This window comes from Octopus sinensis, linkage group LG28 (genome assembly GCF_006345805.1).
Source record: "Octopus sinensis linkage group LG28, ASM634580v1, whole genome shotgun sequence".
Classification (NCBI taxonomy): Eukaryota; Metazoa; Mollusca; class Cephalopoda; order Octopoda; family Octopodidae; genus Octopus; species Octopus sinensis.
Genome location: NC_043024.1, coordinates 7,043,191 through 7,066,488, shown reverse-complemented (window position 1 = coordinate 7,066,488; position 23,298 = coordinate 7,043,191). Strand labels below are relative to the sequence as shown.

At 40.1% G+C, this 23,298-nt stretch overlaps 1 protein-coding gene across 1 annotated transcript in view; it reads left to right on the top strand.

Moving 5' to 3' along the window:
* The window catches only part of LOC115225722 (general transcription and DNA repair factor IIH helicase subunit XPD), a 49,717-nt gene that overhangs the window by 2,603 nt on the left and 23,816 nt on the right, over positions 1-23,298 (top strand). The window contains exons 2-13 of the mRNA XM_029796647.2: positions 2,168-2,267; positions 4,335-4,412; positions 6,030-6,092; positions 7,601-7,714; positions 9,229-9,345; positions 10,073-10,126; positions 10,492-10,554; positions 11,492-11,615; positions 15,370-15,466; positions 16,915-17,024; positions 20,755-20,778; positions 21,856-22,024. Of these exons, the coding sequence (XP_029652507.1) occupies positions 2,168-2,267; positions 4,335-4,412; positions 6,030-6,092; positions 7,601-7,714; positions 9,229-9,345; positions 10,073-10,126; positions 10,492-10,554; positions 11,492-11,615; positions 15,370-15,466; positions 16,915-17,024; positions 20,755-20,778; positions 21,856-22,024 (1,113 nt within the window). The remainder of the gene's footprint in view (positions 1-2,167; positions 2,268-4,334; positions 4,413-6,029; positions 6,093-7,600; positions 7,715-9,228; positions 9,346-10,072; positions 10,127-10,491; positions 10,555-11,491; positions 11,616-15,369; positions 15,467-16,914; positions 17,025-20,754; positions 20,779-21,855; positions 22,025-23,298) is intronic.

The following is a 23,298-nucleotide window of genomic DNA, read 5'->3' as shown; positions in this document are numbered from 1 at the left end:
CATCGTTTAATGTCCGTTTTCCACGCTAGCACGGGTTGGACGGTTTGATCGGGGTCTGGGAAGCCAGGGGCTGCATCAGGCTCCAGTCTGATCTGGCGGTGTTTCTACAGCTGGATGCCCTTCCTAACGCCAACCACTCCACGAGTGTAGTGGGTGCCTTTTACGTGCCACCGGCACAGGTGCCAGGGAAGTCTGGCAGCAGCCACAATCAGTTGGTGCTTTTAACGTGCCACCGGCACAGAAGCCAGTCAAGACGGCACTGGCATCGGCCCGGATGAGAGGTAATGGTGTCAAGAAGACCCAAAGGTGTTAGGTAATGCTGAATAAGTGCTATGGACAGACTATAGTTAAGCTCCAGGTTTGATGATTATGCGAATGAGGAGTCCAATGCAGGTCATATATCAGCATTCATATATATATAAAAAAATTAACAGAATGAGATAAAAATCCAAGGTTGTGACTGATTTCGAAATCTTTCACAGTCTTGGATTTTTATCTTATTTTGTTAATTTATATATATATAGGTGTCGAAACCATAATGATATTTGTGGGGCAGCTGATGATGGAGGTGTATTGGATTGTTGCTATGGCTAATTTTGTATATGTGGAATAGTACTATAACACATCCTTTTGATATATGTAAGAGCGTTGTAGTTCACTTGAAGCATTTTAATATCGAAGAAGGGTAAAAAGCGAGCAAATTGGAAAGTTTCTGACAATGCAGAAAGTTTCACCAAATCTTTACATTTCAGGTGCAAAGACCCATCTTTAGAAGGAAAACGGTCTGGGAAATATCCAATAAAACAAATCACCAGCAACACTTACAACTAGCAAAACAAGGACATTCCTGACTGGAAAACCTTTGAATATTAGTCATGGGTTAAATAACAATGCTAATAATAATGATAATAATAATAATGGGTTCAAATTTTGCCACAGGATTTATCAATCTTGGAAGGATGAAAGGCAAAGCTGACTTCAGTGGAATTTGAACTCAGATGAAATGCCACTATTTTGCTCAGCGTGCTAACAATTCTGCCAGCTCATCACCTTAATAATAATAATAATAATAATAATAATAATAATAATAATATAATAATAATAATAATAATAATAATAAAACAACAACAACAACACTATTTCAACCATCACAACAATAACACAGGATGGTCACAGCTGGAATGCTTTTGATCATTGGTCTCCTGGGTTGAGGCTGACCTGGGGCTAAAAACACTATCATTGCATCCACACAGGGTGATCACAGCTGATGGTACATCTCGTTTTGATCAGGATTGACCTATGGTTAAACAACAATAAGAGCATTAATATCACAATATCAATGGGGTAGTCCTGGTTGGAACACCTTTGGCTGTGGGACTTTAGATCACAGCAGATCTTAAGCTAAATATTTACAGTAAAATGGAACATATATATGGTCACTATATTTGCTAGAAATAGCAACTAATTCTTCCTCAAACAAACATCATAATGACATATTGGGTAAAGAATTCTGAGGAACACTATGCCAGGAAAAAAAAAATTAGACAGGATGGTCGTGGCTGGCACATTTGATCATATGACTTTGGAAGCTAATTAACAACTACTGAAAGAGGGAGCATCTATATGGTCACTATACCTGCTAGAAATATCGATGAATTCTCCCTCAAACCACACCCTAATGACACATGGGGTAATATATTCTGAGGGATACCGTACCGGGACAGAAATAAGACAGAATGCTCATGGTTGGATTGCCTTTGATCACAGATCTACTCAATGAAGGCTGAGCAACGTCATCATCATCATTTAACATCCAATGGCACTGGCAACGACCTCGCTCGAATAATTTTTCACGTGCCACCTGCATGGAAGCCAGTCAGCCACTCTAGCAATGATCATGCTTGAATGGTGCTCTAAGTGCTCCAGTGGCACAGGTGCCAGTCATCGAATTTGATTCGATTTCTATTTCACTTGCCTCAACAGGTCTTCGCAAGCAGAGCTTAGTGTCCAATTAAGGAAAGGTATGCATAAATGGGCTGGTTACACCCTTGGCATAGGCCACGGGTTATGGTCTCACTTGGCTTGCCAGGTCTTCTCACACACTGCATTTTTAATTTTGTTTCTTCTTCCATTTCATAAACCACCCTCCACCCTTATTTCTTTCTAGGTTAAACATTGACGGGTTATTGGTTTACTTTCCATTTGATTACATCTACCCTGAACAGTACCTTTATATGACCGAGTTGAAGAAAAGCCTTGATGCTAAGGTGAGAGACACTTTTTTGATAAAAATTGTTATGAATATTATCGAGCGAGAGAGCAGCACATGCCGTCCAAGTGACACTGGGGCACATACATATGAAGCCCATTATACCCATTATGACTGATTTTGTGACTACCCATCTGGTAAAGGGTACACCAGGCGCAGGCATCACAACCGTATGTGTATATGATGGGGACACTGCTTCATGACTATCACACAGTGTCAAGACAAAACCACACACACATACGTGTGTGTGTGTTGGAAGACCTGGCTGTGTGGTAAGAAGCTTGTTTCCCAACCACATGTTTCCAGGTTCAGTCCCACTGCATGGCACCTTGGGAAGTTTCTTCTACTACAGCCTCAGGTCGACCAAAGCCTTGTAAGTGGATTTCGTAGATAGACACTAAATGAAGCCAGTGTTGGTATGTGTGTGTGTGTGTATCCCCATAACTTAGCAGTTCAGCAAAAGAGACCAACAAAGTACTAGAATTAAAAAAAATAAGTCCTGGGGTTGATTTGTTAAAGGCTGTGCCGCAGTAACTGGTTGAAACAAGTACAAAAAAAGATAAAAGGTGTGTGTGTGTGTGTGTGTACTACATACGTATGTAGTAGCTACACAGAATTAGAATCTTATTCAGCCAGTGGTAAATTACTAATTATTTATTAATCAATCAGTTAGTAAGGTTGATTAAGCATTGTTATATTGAATTATTAATTAATAACTCTTTATGTTGTGTGTGATATCATTTCCTTCCAAGCATGGAGAACGGACGTTAAACGACCTGTTGCCAAATATAAGTACAACTGGATAATTAATTTCAGACAGATTGTGTATGTGTGTGTGTGCATACACACACATGTATTATATATATATATTCTTTTACTCTTTTACTTGTTTCAGTCATTTGACTGCAGCCATGCTGGAGCATCACCCTTTTGCCAAACCACTAAGTTTTAGGGACGTAAATGCACCAGCATTGGTTGTCAAGTGATGTTGGGGAAACATATACACAGACACACAAACATATATGTTTATATATATATGACAGGCTTCTTCCACTCACAAGGCTTTGGTTGGCCCAAGGCTATAGTAGAAGTCATTTGCCCAAGGTGCCATGCAATGGGACTGAACCTGGAACCATGTGGTTGGTAAGCAAGCTACTTACCACACAGCCACTCCTGAACCTATGTGTGTATATGTATGATGTATATATATATAATTATTATTATTATTAAAATTATAATTAAGGGTACTTAAAGATACCACCATGCTAGAGATAGCAGTCAAAACTTGACTCTAAGACCACATCAAGTATTCATAAAGCACAAGGAGAAAAGACAAAGAGACAAATTAACGAGCAAAAAATTATTGGATAATCCCTGGTGTGGTATTTTGATTGGATAATCCCTGGTGTGGTATTTTGACCATGTGGCACGTGGAGTTTAGACGGACATTTAAACCAGTCATGTGCATACGTACATATATATATGTGTGTGTATACATGCATATATGTAAGTATTCGTATGTTGTATGTATCTATATTTGTAATTGTGTACTATCTGTGAATATCCCACTAAAGAGGCAGATTATATTCTTATGCAAAGCAAGAAATCTAGATCTGGGATTATCCAATAATTTTTTGCTCGTTTATTTGTCTCTTTGTCTTTCCTCCTGGTGCTTTATGAATACTTGATGTGGTCTTAGAGTCAGGTTTTGACTGTTGTCTCTAGCATGGTGGTATCTAAAAGATACCCTTAATTATAATTTTAATAATAATAATAATATATATATTATACATATACACACATAGGTTCAGGAGTGGCTGTGTGGATTCTATGGCTGGATACTCTTCCTAGCACCAACCACTCCAAACGTGTACTGGGTTTCATTTATCTGTCACTGACACAGGTGCCTTTTATGTGTTGCCAGCACTGGCCACCACTACGATTTCACTTGTGTATATGTACACATACAAACAATTATATGTATAAACACATTTATATACACACACACACACACGTATTTATCAAAAACTAACCTACACTTGTTTGTTTTTTGTTGTTGTTTCAGGGCCATTGTGCATTGGAAATGCCATCAGGAACCGGCAAAACTGTATCACTGCTCAGTCTCATTACAGCTTATATGAGGGTAAAGATACACTCACTTTTTTCATCATCATCATCATCACTATTATCAACATCATCATCATCATTTAGTGTCTGCTTTCCCTGCTGTCATGGGTTGGATGGCTTGACTGAAATTGGTAAATTGGAGAGCTGCACCAGGTTCTGATCTGATTTGGCTTGGTTGCTATGGCTGGATGCTCTTCCTAACAGAAACCAATCCAAGAGTGTAATGGGTGCTTCTTACATGACACCAGCATCATCCACTACTACAATTTCACTTGGCTCAGCGAGTCTTCTCCCCATCTATCACCATCATCATCTCCACTATTTTCACCACCAAGATCATTATCATCCTTTTTACCATCATCATTGTCACCATTACAATCATATCACCACCACAGCCATCATCACCATTACTTCTACCACCACAACCATCATCAATACAATTATTGTTAACATCCTCACTATCATCATCATCATCATCGTCATTGTCACCAACATCATCATCATAGCTTCTGCACCCTTTTTCTGTTTCTGCCTTTTTTTTTTCCCAATTTCATATGATGAGGTCAAAAATGTTTTGTCATAAATATTTCATTGGCGTGGAGGCGCAATGGGCAGCGGACTCGCAGTTGTAGGATCATGGTTTTGATTCCTAGACCAGGCGTTGTGAGTGTTTATTGAGCGAAAACACCTAAAAGCTCCACATGGATCCGGCAGAGGGTGGTGGTGATCCCTGCTGTACTCTTTCGCTGCAACTTTTTCTCACTCTTTCTTCTGTTGGCCTGCTTGCTTAACATTTGAAGGCTAAAACAATGCAAAGTGCATTGTGACCAGCGATGTGTAGCAACATCTGATAGCCTGGTCGGTCACAGTGATCACGGTGATTTCATTGGCAGCAGGGTGTTGTACAGATCTGTAGTACAACCTATCACTCTTTTCTCTCAGTTTCATGTCCTTGAATTCACAATGGTCAAGTTGTGTTGCAGTGGAGGGCCAAACCTGTTGGCAAAACAATCTTCTTGACCATACAGCTAAGTCCGCCATCATTTTATGCCATCATCATCATCATTTAACCCATTCGTTACCATACTTTTGTTGGAATATACTGATTTTGTTTCAATTAATTTCGAATATAATGAAGAATTTATTATTCTTTTATTTGTTTCAGTCATTTGACTGCGGCCATGCTGGAGCACCGCCTTTAGTCGAACAAATCAACCCAGTACTTATTCCTTGTAAGCCTAGTACTTATTCTATCGGTCTCTTTTGCCGAACCGCTAAATTACAGGGATGTAAACACACCAACATCGGTTGTCAAGCGATACTGGGGGGACAAGCACACACATACACACACACACACACACATATATGACAGGCTTCTTTCAGTTTCCGTCTGCCAAATCCACTCACAAGGCTTTGGTCGGCCCAAGGTTATAGTTGAAGACACTTGCCCAAGGTGCCACGCAATAGGACTGAACCCGGGACCATGTGGTTGGTAAGCAAGCTACTTACCACACAGCCACTCCTGTACTAACTAGGCTCGACGTTGCTTAACTTGGGTGATCGGACAACTTATCCTTTCCCCTTAAACTGCTGATCTTGTGCTAAAATTTCAAATTAATATTTCTCCTTTCAGAGCCACCCTTTAGATGTCACAAAATTAATATATTGCTCCAGAACAGTTCCAGAACTGGAGAAGGTAAAAGTCTTTTAAACTTTTCATATGCTTCTATTGATCAGAATCTGTATTCTTTCCAACACCATTTTCATGGTTGAAAACTTTGGTTTCAGAGTTACTTCTGCTGCAGCCTCCACATCTCTACCTTTGACCCTTTAGTTACCATATTTCTGTTGAAGAACACTATCTCGGTTTCAATTAATTCCGGAAAAAATGAAGAATTTCAGTGAAATAACTTTCTTGTTACTAAGCTAAGTGTTTCAAACATAAATTAACATAAAATTTTAATGGAAGGTTTTAATCTCGATCAGTTTAAAACAGGAATTTTGTATTATAAAACCAGGAGCTGTCTGGTGGGGACGGATACTTAAAAAGGTTAAGCTGTAGTAAAAAAATTTATGGAAACTGGATTTGCAGATCATTTGTATCACATTCTTTGCAATAACAATTTAATGTAAATAAAGGCCCTTCAGGGCCTTCATTTATATATAATTAGGACCCTGCTGCAGATTGTGGTCTTTGAATACATTCAATAATAATAACTATTCACATCTTTCCAGTGCTTTCATTTAACTGTAATTAGAGTCTTGCTGAAGACTGGGTCTTTGCATTCACTTGTATTCCTGAATGTGACTTCGAATGAGTTGTCTTGCCTGTCTATGACTATGACTTATGGGTATTTTAACACCTGACGCTTTGAGAGAATAATCTCCACCGCAACAATTTGCATCCGACCGATGAACAAGCAAAGCACAACCATTGACTTTGTGGGTTCAATAATGTTTACAACACTGGTACTGCTTCAAATTCATGTTTGGATATATATATATATATGTATATAAACAAGCATGTGCATTTTCTGCAGCAATTTGAGAAGCAGTGATGAATGACATAGAAAACCCCTTTTTTCCATTAAGGGCTTATATGCCCCAACATTAGTCTATTTTCGTTAGTTAAAGCACTGTGATTGCTTAAAAGCTTATAAAATATTGTTATTTACAGAATATTTATGATATATATATATATGAGGTAAATGGTGCGCAAAAGCGAGGTAGACTGAGAAAAAGGTGGAGGAGACAGGGTGGGGGACAGATTGGTTTGAAAAGGAAGGATGCCCAAAACCAGGCAAGATGGCAGGATGGTGTGAGGGCGGTTGCTATGGCATTGAGGTAGATCCAGCCACCCCTGTTAACAGGGGCAAAACCCAAATTTAAAACACTAGATGATGATATATATATATATATACACACGACGGGCTTCTTTCAGTTTCCGTCTACCAAATCCACTCGCAAGGCTTTGGTTGGCCTGAGGTTTATAGTAGAAGACACTTGTCCAAGGTGCCACGCAGTGGGACTGAACCCAGAACCATGTGGTTGGTAAGCAAGCTACTTACCACACAGCCACTCCTATGAAGATTTTTTTTTCTTTTCTTTTTGCTTTATGTGAAGACTTCACTTCAAGATTGTTTCATGTTTTTCTTCATACCTTTTATTGTTTAATCCCTTCCTTTGTCTTAAAACTCTATTCAGGTGGTGGAAGAATTAAAAGTTGTAATGAAATATTATGAAAAAGAGACGAATGAGAAACCAAATATCCTTGGCCTCGCTCTGTCTTCCAGGAAGAACATGTGTATCAATCAGGAGGTGGGCTTTTTTTTTCTTTTTTTCTTTTTTCCCTTCTTTTTTCTTTCTTTTTTAAACTTGCTTCAGTCATTAAACTACGGCCATGCTACAGCACTGCTTTGAAGAACTTTTAGTTGAGTGAATCAAGCCCAGTACATTTTCTTTTTTTCTTTTGCAAATCTCATATATAAGTAAAAGAAAAAAATTGTATTAATTTGATTTACCATCCATATTTATATATAAAATACGACAATTAGCCGTCATTTTTGATGACTTGGGGCCAGCTAGTTATTAATAATGATTACGTATTTTGTTGGGAGTGAGGTTTTGTTATTTTTTCCCAGGGTCATAGGGATGACTGAATGAAGTTATTCAGTCTTTATACTTGTTTCAGTTATTGGACCAGGGTCAAACAAATTGACCTCAATTATCAATTGGTCAGGGCTGGGAGACAAACATGCACATACACATGCACACACACACACATATGTATGTATTTAATGGATGTCCCCAGAGTTTCTATTCACCAGATGTATTTAGAAGGTATTGGGTGGCTTTGGGCTATAGTAGAAGACCCTTTTTCCCAGGTGTCACAGAGCGGGATTGAACCCAAAAACCACATGGTTGAGAAGTGAACTTAACCACACAGCCATGCCTCTGTGTGTGTGTGTGTGTTAAAATTGAAAGAGCTGGAACTGTCACATCAGTTCTACCTGAAGAATACAATAAAGACTCACCCCCCTCCTGTACCATTATTCAGTTATTAATAATAATAATGAAATTATTGTATACAGTGCTCAGGTGCACCACAACTTGTCAGAAAGTGCATATAAAGTACATGCAGTAATGTAAAAATGTCTGGAAAGCGAACAATGTATAGACAGAAACAAATAGAAAATAGCACTTCCTGGCCAAAGACAAATAAAATAGATCTTTCGATTAATCAACCAACCAGAAAACTCATTTCTTCAGATTGTGACTCATGGTAAAATCCATACATGATTCTGTGTAATAAGACTTTTGTCTTTGGGGAGCAACTGTTATTTCTTATTTTCTTACCCCTAATATGAAAAATGGCTAATATTTCCTTCCAGTTTTGCTTTCCTTACATTTATTCAAACCCCAAAGAATCCCTCTCAACCCATGACTGCGATGCTCCCCAACTACTCTTGCTCATCATCAGAGATGCACATATCCTCAGCCACTAAGAGATGTGCTCAAGTTGTTACGGTCAAGCAACTGAGAAGCAAATCTGTGGTATTGAACAGAATATTTGCTATAATGATATTTCTGCTTCAGTAACTCAGCACTGAATCTGTGTGAAATGTAATGGAAAATAGGTCAATTTGGAAATGTTGATGTCCAGGTCAGGAAAGCAAAGTTCGAAGGGAATGGTAGTGATTTCCTTTGATTTCTAGACAGAAGCAAATAGAAAATAGCACTTCCTGGCCAAAGACAAATAAAAATTTTGTTACAGTGTAATCAGATGAACAACCATCTGTTATGTTTTCTAATCTTTGATTTACCATTCACAGGTTCTCTCACATCGAACTGGCAAAGTAATTGATAGTAAGTGTCTGGCATTAACAGCATCCTATGTCCGTAAGCAACACAAATACAATGAGAAGATCCCAGTCTGTGAGTTTTATGAAGTAAGTTCTTTGATTGTCCCCTCTCGTTTTTTGTTTTCTGTATTTTTGAAATGTCTTGAAATTTCTCTAATTTTTCTCTTTTTTTTTTTTCTGTAAATTTCTTCAGATTCTGTGGATGACTTTGATAGCACTGGAAGGCAAGCTTTCATGAATGCCATCATTGTCCTTGGTGGCAATAACAAGCAACTGAAACTTTTAACAATTTGCTAAAAAAAAGACAAATTAAGCTTAATAAAATTGTAGCTGTGGCCAGTGCCAGTGACACATATGGGGTACATGTACCAGTGACATACAAAAGGTACCTGTGGTGATGACATGTAAAAGGCACCTGTGTCAGTGACACATAAAGGGCACCCATGCTGGTGACATGTATAAGGCACCCATGCCAGTGACACATTTGAGGCACCTGTGCCAGTGACATGTAAAAGACGCCAAGTATACTATGGAGTGGTTGGCATTTGGATGGGCATCCAGTCATAGAAACCAATCGCAGACAGACTGGATCCTGGTGCAGCTCTCTGGCTTACCTGTTCCAATCAAACCATCTAACCCATGCCAGCATGGGAAACAGACACTAAATGATTATGTTTCAAACAAATAAGTATTGGAGGTCAATCCATTTGACTAAATAAATTGACCCCAGTACCATCACATTCAGTATAATACTTCCTTGTCTTGTTACAAGCAGCTCCATCTACTGATTCTTGTACTTCTTGTCTCATTTCAGGAATTTGATGCTCGTGGCAGAACAACACCTATGGAACCAGGTGTATATAACTTGGTATGTGTATAATATATATGTGCTTCACTTTACTATGTGTGTGTGTGTGTCTGTGTGTGATGGTAAAATGCACCCATGCCGGTGCCATGTATAAAGCATTTGTGTTGGTTCCATTAAAAGAACACTCAGTCCACTCTGTTGAGTGGTCGGCATTAGGAAGGGCAGTCAGCTGTAGAAACCATGCCAAGACAAACAGTTGCAGCCTGGTGCAGCTCCTGTCAAAACCATGATTTGCAAGAAAACATGCATCGCACTACAAATGCTGGGGGAAATTTATTTTGATTTGCACAAATTTTATTCACCCAAATTTCATACGTTTTAAAAGAATGTCCAAATCTTTAGCATAAATGTCCCTTATTTTTCAGGATGATTTGAAAGATTATGGCCGAAAGAAAAAATGCTGTCCCTATTTCTTTACAAGATATATGGTAAGTTCAGTGTTATCATCATTCTTTTACTGGTTTGGTTAGGGAGGGGAGAATCTCCAAGCTTGATAGTGGGGAGAGAAAAGGTTTCTTCAAATTGGAACCTCAAACTGGAATGCTCATAACAGGCTGGACTCTTAACACCAAATGGAAAAGTGGGAGTTAAAGCAATGATGATGGCATAGATGAACAGACAATATAGAACCTAATCCAAACACATTTTTTTTCTTGACTCTCTTTTTATGTTTCCTGGTCTCTCTTTCTTCGTACTCCTGGAATTTCCTCCAGTCTCCAACAAAGGACTATGTCAGTCCTGATATAAATCAAGCCTATTATCAAAAGCTCTCCATATTGTGACCATCTTGACTTTTTAAATTCCTTTAAGCAGAATTCTGAATTTCTGAAAACTAACAACAACAACAGAAGTGCCATTCAATGTCAAGGCTTCGTTCATTCATCTTTTTAAGATGTTATGGCGTGATTTGAGGGATGACATAGTTGTTATTTCTACCAGGTCAAGTATAACCACTTACAAACTCCATTGTTGAACCATTGTCATTGAGAATGGCTAAGTTTACCTTGTATCAATTCACCTTCCAAGGTCTTTGTTATTATTTAGCTCTAGGCCGGTTCTGATCAATTTATCTTTACTAACCTGAATGTGAGTTGGTTAGTCCTGATCAGGAAAGTTTAAGATGGATATGGACAATGTTGTTGATCAACCTACCAGAAATAGCAGCCAAATCTCCTTCAGATCACTCCATACTTTCCATCTTAAATAAACAAAGACATATTAGATAATGTAGTCAATGGTTTACAAAAAGGGGAGATGGTCATGGCTAGAATGTCTTTCAGCATTGATCTACTCAATCAAGACTAACACCACAGTAAACCAAATTCCTTTAATCTCTTCCATCATGCCTTTGTTTCATCCAAACAGATCCAGCAAGCCAACATCATCATCTACAGTTATTATTATCTTCTCGATCCAAAAATCGCAGCAGTTGTCTCCAATGAATTAAACAAGAGCTCTGTGGTTGTCTTTGATGAGGCTCACAACATTGGTAAGTCAAAAGATGCCGTTTCCTCGTGTCTGAATGTTTCACTACCTGCACATTGTCCTTTCTATGGTCTGTTCTTCCTCTCTTTTTGCATTTGTCTTTATCCCATCCGGTTTTGAGTTCAATCTTTTCAGGGTCCCATATTTTACATTACTACGGGTGCCTTCAGTTTACTTCTAAAAAATAGTCAAGAATTTGAAGGAATTTAATAAAATAAGGAACTTTTTCAGTGATGTGGGTGTTGTTATGTGGTTGAGAAATTTGCTTTGCAACAACGTGTATATATGTGTACACATCCATATAGGGAGAATTCACAAAAAAACAAAAGACGAAGACAGGTGGTGTAGACAACAAACAGATGTATTAGTATAATGCTAGGGAAGTGAAAAAGTCTCTAACGTTTCGAGCCTACGTTCATCTACGGAAAGGAACACAGAAAGAAACAAGGAGAGAAAATAAAGAATGTGTTGTGGTTAGCAATCTATCTATGCTACACATCCATATATATGTGTGTGTGTATATAAAACATTTACTTATACAATCCTAAGATGGGAAAAAGAACTGATCCGTCAAGGGAAACGTGCATCTGTGGTTTGCTGAGCGATCAGGTGACCTTGCAGTTTTTTGTGTTGTTTTTATGATGTTTTTGCAGCTTTAATAATGATAAAGTGTGTACACAAAGTATGACGGTTTAGTTCACAGGTGATCTAAATGATTAGGTATGCTAGGTAAGTGCTGTAACGGATAATTGGGGTTCCAAGATTACAGCCGAGACAGTAGTTATGGAGACATTGCAAATTTCCGATGCAGTGGATATATATATATTTGTGTGTGTAGAGGCGCAATGGCCCAGTGGTTACAGCAGTGGACTCATGGTGGTAGGATCACAGTTTCAATTTCCAGACCAGGCGTAGTGAGTGTTTACTGAGCGCAAACACTTAAAGCTCCACAAGGCTCCGGCATTGGTTGTCAAGCAATGCTAGGGGGACAAACACAAACATACACGCACACACATATATACATATATACGTCGGGCTTCTTTCAGTTTCCGTCTACCAAATCCACTCACAAGACTTTGGTCGGCCCGAGGCTATAGTAGAAGACACTTGCCCAAGGTGCCACGCAGTGGGACTGAACCCGGAACCATGTGGCTGGTAAACAAGCTACTTACCACACAGCCACTCCTGCGCCTGTATATATATATATACATACACACACATATATATACAGGCTTAGGAGTGGCTGTGTAGTAAGTAGCTTGCTTACCAACCACATGGTTCCGAGTTCAGTCCCACTGCATGGCACCTTGGGCAAGTGTCTTCTACTATAGCCTCTGGTCAACCAAAGTCTTGTGAGTGGATTTGGTAGACGAAACTGAAAGAAGCCCGTTGTATATATGTATGTGTGTATATATATATATATATATATTATATATATATATATATATATATTGAGAGAAAAGTTGGACCTAAGAGGAATCAGATGTTGTGTGCAAGAGAGACGATTGCGCTGGTATGGTCATGTGGTGAGAATGGATGAAGATAGGTGTGTGAAAAAGTGCCACACCCTGGCGGTTGAGGGGACCTGTGGAAGAGGTAGACCCAGGAAAACCTGGGTCGAGGTGGTGAAGCACGACCTTCGAACTCTAGGTCTCACCAAGGAAATGACCAGAGACCGAGACCTATGGAAGTATGCTGTGCGTGAGAAGACCCGGCAAGACCAGTGAGAACAATCAAAATCAAATCATATATCAGAAAGCAGGGGTTAAGTGACCCATCCGTTCGTGTCCGCTGTCAGCCTCGTCTGGCACCCGCGCCGGTGATACGTAAAAGCACCATTCGCTCATGGCCGTTTGCCAGCTCTGCCTGGCCCCATGTCGGTGGCACGTAAAAGCACCATCCGTTCGTGTTCGTTGCCAGCCTCGTCTGGCCCCGTGCCGGTGACACGTAAAAGCACCGTCCGTTCGTGGCCGTTTGCCAGCTCTGTCTGGCCCCGTGTCGGTGGCACGTAAAAGCACCATCCGTTCGTGGCCGTTTGCCAGCTCTGTCTGGCCCCGTGTCGGTGGCACGTAAAAGCACCATCCGTTCGTGTCCGTTGCCAGCTCTATCTGGCAACCGTGTCGGTGGCACGTAAAAGCACCATCCGTTCGCGTCCGTTGCCAGCCTCGGCTGGCCCCCATGCCGGTGACACGTAAAAGCACCGTCCGTTCATGGCCGGTTGCCAGCTCTGTCTGGCTCCGTGTCGGTGGCACGTAAAAGCACCATCCGTTCGTGTCCGTTGCCAGCATCGCCTGGCCCCGTGCCGGTGACACGTAAAAGCACCATCCGTTCGTGGCCGTTCGCCAGCTCTGTCTGGCACCTGTGCAGGTGGCACGTAAAAAACACCCACTACACTCGCGGAGTGGTTGGCATTAGGAAGGGCATCCAGCCGTAGAAACACTGCCAGATCTGACTGGGCCTGACGAAGCCTTCCAGCTTCACAGACCCCAGTTGACCCGTCCAACCCATGCTAGCATGGAAAGCGGACGCTAAACGATGATGATGATGATGATGATATATATATAATATATGTATGTGTGTGTGTTTCTGTGTTTGTCCCCCCAACATCGCTTGACAACTGATGCTGATGTGTTTACATCCCTGTAACTTAGCAGTTCGGCAAAAGAGACCGATTGAATAAGTACTAGGCTTACAAAGAATGAGTCCCGGGGTCAATTTGCTCGACTGAAGGGGGTGCTCCAGCATGGCCACAGTCAAATGACTGAAACAAGTAAAAGAGTAAAAGAGAGAGTATATATATATACACACAAGTATACATATAGGATGTTTGGAATAAATTTGACAGTTTGCTTGCAAAGAAAAGAAAACACAATATGAGAAGAGAGAGGTCAGTGACCCTTAAAGAGATTTTCTAAAACACAACATCCCATCCAAAAATAAGTATTTTTAAAAAATCACAAAAATATCAGCTGGATTATGGCTGGGTGATAACAGTTTACTCAAAGTAATCACCGTCAGCTTCTACCACAGCCTCAAGATGCCTCTGGGACTTGGAACTTCTATTCCTCACTGTGTCCCTGGGAAGATCTTCAACTACCTCCTTGATGTTGGTCACCAGTTCAGCCTTGATGTCGCAGGCAGAGAGGTTGGTGTTTTTCTCATCCATGCCCCCCACCATGAAGTAATCCATAGGATTGGGGGGAATTAGAAAGCCAGGAATTGTGACAGGTATGACAAGGAGCCAATTCCTGCTGCCACATATATGGCCAGGGTTTGACCACAGTGTTCTGCAGCTTCACGTAGCTGCCTGAATTGAGCCTAAGGCCCTGCTCAAAGATATGGGCATCACTTCTAGTATGCAGATGCAACAAGAAAGCCTACTGGATTCCTTCTTGCTGGCCATAACTTCACAGCCTCTGTTGCAGTTGTCCATATCACCTCTTTACAGCCTTTCCTGTGTTCACAAAGCAGGTAACTCTTTTCCAAAACTCAGATGGCTTCCTGCCTTCCATTCACTGTTCACCAATATAACAGGTTGTTCTTGAAAAAAAGGAGACTTTAAAAAATCTTTAAATTTATCCTGAACACCCTGTATGCACACACACACACACACACACACACACACACACACACACCCATTCCTTTTCTATTTAGTCAAAGCTTGTTCTTCTCTTTTGGTGCCTGTGAAATCACTCCAACTTTATCAATGACCAACTCGGTGACATCCACCTGTATTTTGTCTCTCTGCTTCCTTTCAGATAATGTCTGTATAGAGTCTATGAGTGTGACAATCAACCGACAAATTCTGGACAGATGTTGCAATAGTATTGAGAAGTTAAAGAAACACGTAGAAAAGTAAGCTACTTTCATTTCTTTCTTTGCTATTTTGTTGGCTTTTTCTGGGTTTTTCATGGTTTTTTTCTTGTTTATGGTTCATATAGGGGCCATCTACATGTGAAAATATAATAAAGAATGGAATTGTGGGATATGTTTTTCCCGTGCCGGTGGCACATAAAAAGCACCATCCAAACGTGGCCGATGCCAGCCTCCTCTGGCCCCTGTGCTAGTGGCATGTAAAAAGCACCCACTACACTCTCAGAGTGGTTGGCATTAGGAAGGGCATCCAGCTGTAGAAACACTGCCAGATCAAGGTTGGAGCCTGGTGCAGCCTCCTGGCTTCCCAAACCCCGGTTGAACTGTCCAAAGCAGACGTTAAACGATGATGATATATATATATGTGGGCATAAGAGGAATTTTGTGTGGTTTGCAAGAGAGGAAACTACGCTGGTTTGGTCATGTGATACGGATGAGAGCAGTTGCATAAAGAAATTCCAATCACTTAAAATAGAAGGATGTTGTGGAAGAGAAAGGGGCCCAGGAAGATGTGGGACGAAGTTTTGAAGGCCAGTCTCAAAATGCTGAACCTTATGATGGAGATGACAGCAGACTGAGATATGTAGTGCATTGCTGTACTTGAGAAGAACTGCCCACCACAACAGAATTGAGATCCTAAAACTAAGGTGCCATGTAAAAAGCATTGGTGTGGGTGCTGGTGTCATGTAAAAAGCACACAGTACACTCTGTGAAGTTAGGAAGGGCATCCAGCTGTAGAAACCAAGCCAATACAGGTCATGGGACATGGTGCAGCTCCTGGCCTTTCGAGTTCCTGTCAAGCTGTCCAACCCATGCCAGCATGGAAAACAGATGTTAAATGTTAGGGTTAGCTCAGTTGGTTAGAGTGTCATGATAATAATGTGAATATCATGGTTTTGAAACCCTATACTGGCCAGTGGCAATTTCCTTTTAGGTGCAGAGATGGCTGTGTGGTAAGAAACTTGCTTCCCAACCACATGGTTCCAGGTTCAGTCCCACTGTGTGGCACCTTGAGCAAGTGTCTTTTACTATAGCCTCAGGCCAACCAAAGCCTTGTGAGTGGATTTGGCAGACAGAAACTGAATGAAGCCCATCATGTATATATATGTATATATGTTTGTGTGTCTGTGTTTGTCCTCCCATCATCACTTGACAACTGATGTTGGTGTGTTTACATCCCCATAACTTAGCAGTTTGGCAAAAGAGACTGATAGAATAAGTACTAGGCTTACAAAGAATAAGTCCTGGGGTCGAATTGTTTCAACAAAAGGCAGTACTCCAGCTTGGCCGAAGTCAAATGACTGAAACAAGTAAAAGGATAAAAGAATAATAATAAAATGTGATGATGATGTTGATGATAGACACTTGATAGCGGAAGCGGCAATATTGATATGCTTTTTATTGTTTTTTTTTTTTTTACTCTTCTCAAGAATCCGAGAGACAGACGAAAACAAACTAAAAGAAGAATATCACAAACTGGTGGAGGGTTTGAAGGATGCAAGAATTGCCAAAGAGACTGACGTGATCTTATCCAATCCAGGTTTGTTTGTTTATGTATGAATATATTTTTGCTATTGTTATTTAGCACCAAGTCCACCTTGGTCAGCAGATTGAAGAGCCATCTAGTGGTAGAGGCTTTCTTGTTGGACCATGGTGGCACTGGTATTGTAAAATAAACAACAAACAAACAATCATATTAATTACTGGTAGGGACGCTTTGTTTCATTAAGCAACCGTAATGTAGGAGTGGCCATGTGGTAAGCAGCTTGCTTACGAACCACATGGTTCCGGGTTCAGTCCCACTGCGTGGCACCTTGGGCAAGTGTCTTCTACTATAGCCTAGGGCCGACCAAAGCCTTGTGAGTGGATTTGGTAGACGGAAACTGAAAGAAGCCTGTCGTGTATATGTATGTGTGTCTGTGTTTGTCCCCCCAACATCGCTTGGCAACCGATGCTGGTGTGTTTATGTCCCTGTAACTTAGCGGTTCGGCAAAAGAGACCGATAGAATAAGTACTAGGCTTACAAAGAATAAGTCTTGGGGTTGATCTTCTCAATTAAAGGCAGTGCTCCAGCATGACCACAGTCAAATGATTGAAATAAGTAAAAGAGTAAGAGTATACTACCAAGTATATTTATTTCTTTATTGCCCACAAGGGGCTAGATATAGAGGGGACACACAAAGGGATTAAGTCGATTACATCAACCCCAATGTGTAACTGGTACTTGTTTAATCGACCCTGAAAGGATGAGAAGCAAAGATGAATTCGGCAGAATTTGAATTTGAACTTGGAACGTAGCGGCAGATGAAATACTAAAATATTCTTCTCTACTCTAGGCACAAGGCCCAAAATTTGGTGGGAGGGAACTAGTCGATTAGATCAACCCCAGTACTTAACTGCTACTTAATTTATTGACCCTGAAAGGATGAAAGGCAAAGTCAACCTCGGCGGATTTGAACTCAGAATGTAAATACAGACGAAATACCGCTAAGCATTTCGCCCGGCATGCTAATGTTTCTGCCATCTCACCACCTTAAATATTCTTTTCTACTCGAACGTTTCTGCCAGCTCCCCATGCCTTAAGTATATTAAAATCTTATAAGTCAAAAACGTAATGTTGTGTCCTACCTGTGTTAGCAGTGCAGTTCAATCTCCTTTTAAAGTTTTCTCTATAGAATTTCTATAGAATTTAGAGCCAGTGCTGAAAGTTATGAATTTTCTTATATGAAGATGTTTGTGTAAACAATGGGATAGAAGGTAGAAAAATAGATGATAGGTGTATGTGCACATTTCAGGAGCTGTTGTTCCTTCTTTGACACTACATCCAACCCATTAACCACCCACAAACACATTGCTTAAATAAGCACTATATTTAGCAGTATAACACAATTGGGTACACCACTCTTACATATTAAATACATTCCTGCAAGTGTTAGGTACATATTAATTGCTGGCTCACCACTAAATCTCATGGCTGTTTTGAAGCAATGTGTTTGTGGATGGTTAATGGGATAGATGAAGCACTGAAGAATGAGCAAGGACTCCTGAAATGTGCATATACACCAATTACCTAATTTTCCATTTGTAAACACATTATTAACATAGATGTATTCGTCATCATCATCATCATCATTTAACATCTGTTGTCCATGCTGGCATGGGTGGTCAGTTTGACCAGGGCTGGCAAGCTGGATGGCTGCACCAGACTCCAATCTGATTTGGCATGCTTTCTATGGCTGGATGCTCTTCCTAATGCCAACCAGTCTGAGAGTGTAATGGGTGCTTTTATGTGCCACCAGCAGGGGTGCCATTAGTGTGACACTGGTATCTTCCACAACTGCAATTTGCTCAGCTTGATGGGTCTTCTTCTTCTCAAGCATGACATAATGCCAAGGGTCTCAGTCATTGCCCCCAAGAGGCCTAGCACTCAAAAGGAACTAATCCACTTTGCCTCCGTGAGGCCCAATGTTTGAAAGGTGCTCTTTAAACGCCACCAGCATGGTGCCAGTTATTCACAACTCTCACTGCTGACTCTAAATTCCATAGAAAATCTAGAGATGCTCTTTAAAAGGTGAATAATTATTTATTCCTGCATCATTTTAGGCAATTAACCTTCTGTGTGCTAATTAATTAAATTTTCTGTATGCATGCACATTTCCACATTTGTTTAAAAAAGGGAACTTTGTTTAATCCTTCCTCTCCAAAATGAATCCCTCTTGTACACCCTATCCATTAAATTAGAGTTTTGCTCATGAAGAGCATCAACCCCATCAGTTTAGGAAACCCTTAAAAGCCTAAGGGTTGCAGCTGCTGCCTTCAGTCCTCAGATTATATTGATATTGTCTGAGTTCAAATTTTGCCATGGTCAGCTTTACATTTCATCCTCTCAGGGTGAATAAATTAAATACTAGTTGCTTACTGGGGTTGATCTAAATGACTGGCCCCCTCCCCCAAAATTTCTGGCCTTGTGCCTAGAGTAGAAAAGAATAAAAGTTAGAATGGTTATAGCTACACTGTCCTTCATCATCAACATTTAACATCCATTTCCCATGCTGGCATGGGTTGGACAGCTTGACAGGGACTGGCAAGGTCAGGGGCCACACTAGGTACCATACTCTGTTTTAGCTGGGATCTACAGCTGGATGCCCTTCCTAACACCAACCACTACACAGAGTGTTCTGGGGGCTTTTTACATGGCACCCATCACCAGTGCTTAAGTAGCAGCAGACACATCAATGCTTTCTATGTGACACCTTGATTTTAGGATCTCCATTCTGTTGTGGTGGGCAGGTCTTCTCAGTTACAGCAATGTGCCATGTATCACAGTCCTCTGTCATCTCCTTTTGTAAAGTTCAGCATTTTGAGGTCAGCCTTTGATAATATTTGACCCTTCAGAAGTGGTGGTCAGCTGGCAGAATTGTTAGCATGCCAGGCAAAATGTTTTGCAGCGTTTCATCCGTCTGAGTTCAAATTCTACCAAGGTCAATTTTACCTTTTATTTTTTGGGAGGGTTGATAAAGCAAGTACCAGTTGAGCATGGAGTCAATGTAATTAACTTACCCCTCTCCCCTAAAATTGCTGGCCTTGTGCTAAAATTTGAAACCAATATTGAACCCTTAAGCATTCAAATTACCCTGTCAAATGTAATCCTTATTCATTCACATAGCTTCAAGATTTTGATATGTTTGTTTATTTTAAGAGTGACATTGTAGGGTAGGTGTGAGAGGTTGGATCTGGTCAGTTTAAATTAGGGCTTCTCAACCATTTTTTAACCTATCGACCCCTTTGATTACTATTCTATTCTGGTTGATCCCTATAGCCATTCGCTGTTTAAGAACTAGTTTTATATAAACTGCTTTCAAAATTCCTATTTTGCTTTTCACACATTAACTTGTGTAGGTTAAACTAAGTAAAATGTTAGAGAAAGAAACCTAAATGTTTCTTGCAATACATAACCAATACACATATCTAAAGGAAAATTTTTTCAGAGGCCCTTAAAATACTCTTGGGGATCCCCAAATATTATGTGGACCCTGACTGAGAACCACTGGTTTAAATGGTAAAGGTTTAAAAAAAGAGAAAATTTCTTTTTTGTTAGTTTTAAATGATATTTTGATAATCTAGTTAAAATATAATTATATTAATGACAGGAACAGTTTTAATTAAGATAAACATTTTATTTTTAACTCTAATCCAGCTTAACCCTAGCTTTCTGATTTTGACTTTTATTATTTCTTGCAACTAACCATTTGTTTGTTCTTTCTTTGCAGTGGTTCCTACCGAAATTCTTCAAGGTAACATCAGTGTATTGGTACCTCTTGCTGGTGCAGACGAGATTACAAGAATGGTATTAGAAAGAGAGTGTTTGTGTGTGTGTGAGAGAGAGAGAGAGTATGACATTGCATGTGTGAAAGGGAGACAGTGAATGAGTGAGGGAGACGAAGAGAGAGAAATACAGAGAAGCAGAAAATGTTTTTTTTACTTCTGTGATGTGTGTGTGTAGAAATGTGTTTTGACTTATGTTGAGTAGTAGTACTAGTTGTTACTCTTTTTACTCTTCTACTTGTTTCAGTCAGTTGACTGCGGCCATGCTGGAGCACTGCCTTTAGTTGAGCAAGTGAACCCCAGGACTTATTCTTTGTAAGCCTAGTACTTATTCTATCGGTCTCTTTTGCCGAACCGCTAAGTTATGAGGACATAAACATACCACCATCGGTTGTCAAGCGATGTTGGGGGGACAAACACACACACACAATACATATATATACATATATATATATATATATATATATATATACATATATACGACGGGCTTCTTTCAGTTTCCATCTATCAAATCCACTCACAAGGCTTTGGTCGGCCTGAGGCTATAGTAGAAGACACATGCTCAAGGTGCCATGCAGTGGGAATGAACTCAGAACCATGTGGTTGGTAAGCAAGCTACTTACCACACAGCCACTCTTGCACCTATATATAATATCAGTCTATCTTACCACCACCACTACTACTGTTACTACCACCACCACTACAACAACTACTACCACCACTACCATTACTACTGTTACTACCACCACCACTACAACAACTACTACCACCACTACCATTACTACTGTTACTACTACCACCACTACCATTACTACTGTTACTACCACCACCACTACTACAACTACTATCACCACTACTATTACTACTACCACCGCCAGCACCACCACCACTACTATTCCCACTACTTCCATAATATTTCTTTCTCCTCTTCCAGTCTGTTCCTCTTAGAACGTTTCTTTATTTCTCTTAAATGTTTTTCCACCTCCTCAACACCATTATTATGACTACCAACAACCAACAGTTCTTCACATCTCTATCCTCTACAGAAGCTGTGCCTGGAAACATCCGGAATGCAGAACATTTCCTGGCCTTTATGAAGCGTTTTGTGGAATTCTTGAAAACCAGACTTCGTATCCAGCACGTCGTTTCCGAGAGTCCACCTTCTTTCCTCAAAGATTGTTCTCAGAAAGTTTGTATTGAAAGGAAACCCCTCAGGTATGTTGTAAATAATTTAGTTAGTGTTTACATAATATAGAGAATATTAACAAATTAATTAGAAGTAGTTGTGTAGTGAGACTGATTACATTTTTTGGATTTTTACCTTTTGCGTGCCGGTGGCACGTAAAAAGCACCATCCATTCGTGGCCGTTGCCAGCCTCGCCTGGCCCCCGTGCCGGTGGCACATAAAAAGCACCATCTGATCGTGGCCGTTTGCCATCCTCGTCTGGCACCTGTGCCGGTGGCATGTATAAAGCACCCACTACACTCTCGGAGTGGTTGGCGTTAGGAAGGGCATCCAGCCGTAGAAACATTGCCAGATCAGACTGGGCCTGGTGCAGCCTTCTGGCTTCCCAGACCCCAGTTGAACCGTCCAACCCATGCCAGCATGGAAAGCAGACACTAAACGATGATGATGATGATGATGATGACCGACAGATTTAAAAAATAATTTTTTGTAACTAAACACTTTCAAACTTTGGACACTGGTAGAATGTGTCATATAAAATATCTTTTACTCTTACTGTTTTTGAGAAAAACTTATATTTACGAAGTTATTTCATGTTAAAGTAGTCCTATTTCGGTAATTTCAACCAATCAATGGCATGTATTCAGCTGAATAAAATTACTGCCATTGTTTGTCAATAACAACTTCCGGCGGTGTATATTTCATTTGTCACTGTTATTTATGACAACGCTAACCCTAACATCCTAACCCTAAAACCAGTACAAACACACGAACGATGTTATAAATAACAGTGACAAATGAAGAATACACTGCCGATAGTTGTTGTAGACAAACAATGGCAGTAATTTTATTCAGCTGAATACATGTCATTGATTGGTTGAAATTACCGAAATAGGACAACTTTAACATGAAATAACTTCGTAAATATAAGTTTTTCTCAAAAACACTAAGAGTAAAAGATATTTTATATGGCACATTCTACCAGTGTCCGAAGTTTGAAAGTGTTTAGTTACAAAAAATTATTTTTTAAATCTGTCGGTCAAAAGGTAAAGATCTCATTTTTTTTGGTCTTTGGTCAGTAAGTGTTATTTCCTATTTGTTTCTATCTAGAAATCAAAGGAAATCACTACCATTCCCTTCAAACTTTGCTTTTGTCACTTGGACATCAACGTTTCCAAACTGACCTATTTTCCATTACATTTGAAAGATTCATTGCTGAGTTACTGAAGCAGAAACATCATTATAGTAAATATTCTGCTCAATATCACAGATTTGCTTGTCAGTTGCTTGACCGTAACCATTT